Source organism: Barbatula barbatula, assembly GCF_947034865.1.
Source record: "Barbatula barbatula genome assembly, chromosome: 2".
NCBI classification, from domain to species: Eukaryota; Metazoa; Chordata; class Actinopteri; order Cypriniformes; family Nemacheilidae; genus Barbatula; species Barbatula barbatula.
This window is the reverse complement of record NC_136767.1, coordinates 6,701,401-6,708,265: the sequence shown is the minus strand read 5'-3', so window position 1 is coordinate 6,708,265 and position 6,865 is coordinate 6,701,401. Positions and strand designations below refer to the sequence as shown.

The following is a 6,865-nucleotide window of genomic DNA, read 5'->3' as shown; positions in this document are numbered from 1 at the left end:
GAAGGTCAAAAGAAAGTTTGATAGGTTAATTTGTTACAGGTGGATAAATTCGTTAGTTTTTTTTTAGAATAGCGCCCGATTTGCAGAGCGCCGAGTAAAACACGCCTACTTATTTACATTCCGCGGAATACACGGAATTGTGTCTCGTTTATCTCATTCAGTGATATGGTTGACAGGTGCCCGAAGTGGTTTAATGTTCCCCTTCTGAATCCCTAGATTGTTAAGAGCCAAAGAAGGGCCTTAACATAATGGGGGCTAGTCCGGGATTCAACTGAATTAATAAGGAACCAGTTCATGATATTTATACATTAGTGCCTTTGAGCCCATTGCTTTGTCTTTTCATTGGCCAAAAGAGTGTTGGGCTTTGTTATTGCAATGTCGTTTATGTGGTAAAGCATTGGAGGTTTTCTCTACTCTTTCCTTAGAGGACAGTTTGAACTATGACGCTGAAAAATTAACAATTCTACGTGCCTACGAGTTAGTTTCAGAAGCATATCGGCCGAAGTATAGACGCCATAAGAAGAATTCTTCTCAAACATTTGTTGAATTCTTCCGAGAGAAGGCTATTCTCTTTGATAAATGGTGTAGTGCAACTTAAACTTATGATTTTAATTCTTTAAGAGAATTAGTTCTGACTGAGGAATTAAAGGGATGTTTATCCGGACGTTCGGTTGTCTTTTTGAATAAACAGAAGGTTAGTTCGTTGTCGTAAGCTGCTGTTTTAGCAAATGAGTTCATGCTCACTCATAAGGGTGTCTTTGTGACGCGCACTGAAAATAGCGTGACTGGTAGTCCGTCTCAAATTCAGGGTGTTCGGGACAAGTCTGGTATGTCGAAATCAAAAGAGCTAAGGGATTGCTTTTATTGTCATAAGCCCGGACATTTGATTGCTGATTGCCCGGTGCTTATACGTAAGCATCAGTCTATGAACCCGAAGAGTGTTGCATTAGTGAAGACTTTACTACCGTCTGAATTATCACGTTGTACTGACGTCTGTGACACAAATTACGAACCTTTCTTTATGCCAGGATTTGTTTCATTATCTGGAAAGGAAGAGGATAGGAGAGAAATCTGCATTCTCCGAAATACAGGGGCTATGCAGTCAATTATGCTGTCTGATGTATTACCTTTCTCTGATGAATCATATTGTGGCTCAAACATTTTGATTCGTGGGATAGAAATGCAGGTAGTGTCTGTACCTTTGCATATTGTGCATTTACAATGTACACTAGTTTCAGGTGTCATGCAAGCTGGAATTCGTAATTCACTCCCTGTAAAAGGAATTACACTCATCTTAGGAAACGATTTGGCTGGAGGTAAAGTTTTGTCAGCTCCAGAGGTGATTGATGTTCCGCAGGTTTGTCCAATTGTTGATGTTGTTAATTTGCATCCTGAAGTGTTTTCTGCTTGTGCAGTTACTCATGCTCAGTCAGGTAAAACAATGGATGGAGTTGATTTGGCTTACTTACTGATGGGATCTGCGTTAGCGGATGATGGGAAACCCTCTGGAACTAAGATAAGTGTTGAAAATGTTTCCAAGGTGAAAAATTCAAAGAATTTGCTTGCAAGTTTTAATTCATTAGATCTACCTTTTACTCGTTCTCAGATTGTTATTGCACAGAACGATGATCCATCTTCGATGTCAGCTGTGGCCTGGTGGTCAGAGCATTGGTATTGTGATCAGAGAGTTGCTGGTTCAAATCTCAGTGCCAGCAGATCATGACTGAAGTGCCCTTGAGCACTGCTCTGCAGTAATGTGCCACAGTGGAAAACTACTTGTAAGTTGCTTTGGATAAAAGCGTCTGCCAAATGAATAAATGTCATGTATTGTGTTTGGCGCATGAACATTTGCTCTCTGGACATTTGGTAGTAACGAAAACTTACCAGCGTATTCTTCAGCATTTTTTTGACCTGGGTTGAAGCGAGACGTTGCAAAATTTTGTTGTACGTGTCATACTTGTCAAATTGTCAGGAAAGCCGAATCAGGTTATCTCAACCGCTCCACTGTCTCCTATCCCGGTTATAGAAGCGTTTGAAGAGGTACTGGTTGACTGTGTCAGACCATTACTGAAAATGAAAACAGGTAATCAATATCTATGTATGATAATGTATAACGTGACCAGATATCCCGAAGCTATTCCATAGCAGAAGATTATGGCTCCTGCTATTCTGAAAGTTTTTTTCTACCATTGGATTTCCCAAAGTTGTCCAAACAGACCAAGGTAAAAATCTTAAGTCTAAAGTTTTTACCCAAACACTAAAGTCTTTGTCTATTGAACATCGAGTTTCTAGTCCATATCACCCAGAGAGCCAAGGTGCAATCGAAAGATTTCATCAGAGCTTAAAAAACATGCTTCGAAGATTCTGTATGGACATAAGTAGAGTTTGGAATGAAGGAATTCCTTTAGTAGTGCGGGAGAGTGTGAAAGAATCGCTTGGTTTTAGTCCAGCCCAGATGGTTTTTGCACATACTCTTCGGGGACAGTTAAAGGTTTTGAAAGATCAGATGACCGCGAGTAAAACAGAGAAACGAACGAAGGTCCTCGATGACGTTAGTCAATTTAGAGAGAAACTGCATGTTGCATGTGATCAGGGCTGGACTGGTAATCTGGCATACCGGGCAAATGCCCGGTGGGCCGACACACTTGGGGGCCAGTCGATATAATATGATTTTTTTTATTTATTTGGCCAACGACCAGCCCATAAAGCAGGGACAGCGGCCCATTGGTTCATTTTCCATACTGACACTGGGCTGGCCCAATCATCTCTTAACAGGCTCCACCCCTCCCCCTCTGTTTCTTGTGTCAGATGCACTCAGTTGCTCAGAGCCAGAAATTTGTGGATTAAGGATGGATAAACAAAAGCGCAAGGGCAAGGGGGGTGCGGAGAAGCTGCGGGCCAAAAAAATAAAAAATCTAGAGGTTGATGCCTCAACATGTGCAAAGATAACTGACATGTTTAGTGCTGTAGCTTCAGTTTCCAATACAACAGTACCTGACGACACTCAGCAAAATCAGGTGAATATAGCACATGGAGGAGAGGTGACTAGCCATGGCGGCGCCGGCGGCACCCAGGCAGAGGAGCATGTGTCTGAAGTCAAGGAGGGACCGAGTGAGCAGGAGAGTGAAATTGAAACGGTAAGCATGGTAGCTACATGATTAACAGGGAGGGAGTGTTAATCAGGGCAGGTGCAGGAGGATAGTGTGTGTGTGTGCGCGCCTGGTTTGGCCACGCTGAAGATGATGATTTACCCAAATTAATGAATATTATAATAAAACAACATAATCGTTGTTGCTATTATAAAGTCTGTCAGATTGTCACCTACTGCACAAGCCAGCTAAAGTCAAATAACACAGCATAAGCTATTTTACGTTGCTTTTGTAGCTAGGTTAGCAGAGTTAACTTATTCAATTGCAACTTCGGCTGACTTTTCTAATGTTAATTAAAACCCATAACGGCCGTGGCCGTTCTATAGAAAAACTTAAATGATGCCTTTTGATTATTTTAAGTATTAATCTAAATCGCTGCGTCAAAGCGCCCAAGACGAGTTACACGTTGGAAGAGAGGTAGCTAACGCATGCTATTTGGGGATTAAAACGCGCCTTGCATTTTGAAAGCTGTATATTTTTGTTTAGCTGTATATTCAACGAAGTAGATATTTTCTCATGTTTCTAATGAATTTCCAATATCATTAATATGCAATATTTACGGTGAGTGAATAATATGAATATCATATAAATTATTAGGACGTTTTGTGTGAGTAATTTGGTAGTATAGTTAGTTTTTCTTTTTTTATGGGAAGCATCTCAACAATGAGAGGTAAATGTTGTTAAGTGTCATATTAAAGAGGGGTTTGTGCTCTTTAAAACAAAGTAGCCTATACTTGCAATTGTAAAGTAGTTTTTCTGCTGTCTGGTTCATTGAAATAAAAACATTTCTTTTTAGAATTAGCAGTATTCTACATCCACATTCTATGGGGTTCTAAAGGGTTAACTAGCTTTTATAACATGGAGCACATTGTCCATCCAGAAATTCTGCTCTTCAAGAATACAGGACTATATAACCAAAATGGTTACTTACTAAGTGTACTTCTAATAACTCTTCCAAATAATTGTTTGGATAATTGTCTTCCAAACCATCTCTCTCTCTGTCCTTATGTATAGTCAAGCCAGGTTGAGTTAGCAGTGGAGGAGAGAGACAGGGAGGAACAGGCTGTAGACTACTTTGCCCGTCCTGAGCCTGCCATGATGCAGGTGTTTTTAAATCATCACCCCAAACAGGATGCTAAAAACCCTGTGGTGAAGAAGGTGTTCACCAGTAAAGATGGCAAAAGCAGAAAGTGGCTGACATATTGTCAAGAACGTCATGCTTTATTTTGTTTTTTATGTCTGGCCTTCAGCAAGACAACTGACTCCAACATTTTCATAAATGGAATGTCAGATTGGAGACATGTGCACCAGAGATCGGAAGAGCATGAAAAAAGCATGGCACACAGAAATTGTGCCGAAGCTTATTTTTTAAACTGCTCAAAAGCTGACATCAAAAACCTACTGGGGGGCAGACAGCTGACAGAGCAGAGAAATCAGGTCAAGAAGAGGCGTCAGGTTTTGGAACGGGTAGTGGAGGTCGTAAAAGTGATAGGAAAGAGGGGCCTAAGCTACAGACAGGTGGAGAATGAGGCTGCGTATACCCTGGACAACGATAGCCTCGACCATGGAAATTTTTTGGAGCTGATCATTTTATTGGGAAAATATGATGTGTGTTTAAAAGAGCATCTGAGTAATGTGATTGAGAAGAGCAAAAAGTTGCATGTGACACCAGGATCAAGAGGCAGAGGTTCCCTCATCTCTTTACTGTCTAAAACGACCGTCAACTCTGTGATTGATACCATCCAGAAATTAATTCAGCTAAACATCTCCACTGAGATCCGGAAAGCTGGAATGTTTTCTGTCCAGCTGGATACAACACAGGACATAACAGCGCAAGACCAATGCTCAGTCATTTTGAGGTATGTGACTGATGTTGTCAATGAGAGGCTTGTCGCAGTGGTCCGGTGCAGCGCATCCACTGGACAGTCCTTTGTCGACTTGTTAAAAGAGGTCCTTGAGCATCTGAAACTGGACCCAAGTCTGTGCATTGGAAATGCAACAGATGGAGCTTCAAATATGCAGGGACATTACAGAGGCTTCTCTGCACTGCTGGCATCACAGTCCCCCAACCATGTACATGTATGGTGCTATTCACATGTCCTCAATCTTGTGCTGTCTGATACCACTCATATAGTGATAGAGAGTGGATCACTGTTTGATCTCCTCAATGACACAGCAGTCTTCATCAGGGAGTCATATCAGAGAGTGAACATTTGGGAGAAGGAAAGCCATGACAAGAGACACAGACGCATTGCTCCAATTGGAGAGACACGTTGGTGGGCTAAGCACGATGCTCTGAACAAAATATTTGGATCATTTGGAAAGCCTCAAGAAAGTTTGTACATTGATGTGTTGTCCACGCTCACAGCCATACAGGAACTGAAGACGGTGAAAGGAAATGTACGCACCAAAGCCAGAGGCTACAAAGAGGGCCTACTCAGGTATGAGACTATACTTACAGCTCAATTATTCCTTAGGATATTTGAGCATACATCACCATTGTCAAAGTACCTGCAGACGGAAGGGATGGACATCCTCTCTGCCCATAGGATGGTCATGTCAACACAAGATGCCCTAAAAAAGATGGCGAGAGATTTCCTGGCTGTCAAGGCTGCTGCTGATGACTTTGTGAAATGGGCAAATGAAAAACTTGAGCAGCAAGATGAGGAGACCGACATGGAAGTGGAGGCTGCACTGCCACAGAAAAGAAGAAAGAAGAAGAAAGCCATGCCGGGTGAGATGTCTCAGGATGACACCATTATTGATGCTGAGAGAGCCTACGAGGTAAAGGTTCATAACCAAATTGTTGATACAGCTATTGAGGCCATCCACCAAAGATTTCTGACACATGGCACTCTTTATGCAGATTTGTCATTTCTGGATCCAAAAAACTTCTCCCTGATCCGAAACCATGCTCTTCCTAAATCTGCACTTGAAGACCTCAGCAAGTGCCTGCTTAAATTTGATGATAAGGCAACAGTTGACAACCTGCAGTATGAGCTGAAAAGCTTAGCGGGACAGTGGGACAAGCTAAAAGAGTCACCACTGGATGAATATGTGACCAGGACAGTGGAGGATGGACCTGATGAAAAGGAAGAGGACATGGAAATCATCAACAAAAGCTGTGCCTCCTGCAAAGACTGCCCACTGTGCTGCTATCAGATTCTACAGAGATTCAACATGCTCACTGATGCATATCCCCTGCTTGGACTTGCGTACAAGTTTTTGCTGACACTTTCAATAACCCAGGTGGCATGCGAACGATCATTTTCAACCCTAAAATATATTAAAAGCCGACTGAGGAGCAGCCTGTCTGCCAGTAAATTGGAAGCCTTCATGTTGATGGCCACTGAAAAGGACATCCTTGTGGCCCTGGACACAGACACTGTAATTGACAGAGTTGCAGAGAAGAGCAAGCTACTGCGGAAACTGCTGTTATTGTAAGGTGAGATGAGATCATTGATATTATTATAAAAATATATTTATAATATTGTAGACTGAAAATGTGACTCATTATTCCCTTTACTCTCTCTCTCTCTTTGTCCCTCTCTCTCTCTTTCTCTCTCTCAGGATGCCTAAACTGAAGTTTGTTGTTTTGAGGATGTTCAGAGCCCCATGGAGCCATTTCCACTGAGTAAGTATAAAATATGTGCAACCATCTCTCTACATTGTTATTTATTAAAGATACTTGTATGGTGATCATTTTACTCATTCAG

At 41.7% G+C, this 6,865-nt stretch overlaps 1 protein-coding gene across 1 annotated transcript; it reads left to right on the top strand.

Annotated features, from left to right (window-relative positions):
- Positions 1–2,833: 2,833 nt before the first annotated feature.
- On the top strand, positions 2,834–6,593 carry LOC306891041 (zinc finger MYM-type protein 1-like; the record flags this gene model as incomplete). Its single annotated transcript, XM_079450988.1, has 2 exons — positions 2,834–3,137; positions 4,164–6,593. Exons 1-2 carry the CDS (start codon positions 2,850–2,852, stop codon positions 6,591–6,593), a joined length of 2,718 nt encoding a protein of 905 aa, XP_079307114.1. The 5' UTR covers positions 2,834–2,849.
- Positions 6,594–6,865: the final 272 nt, after the last annotated feature.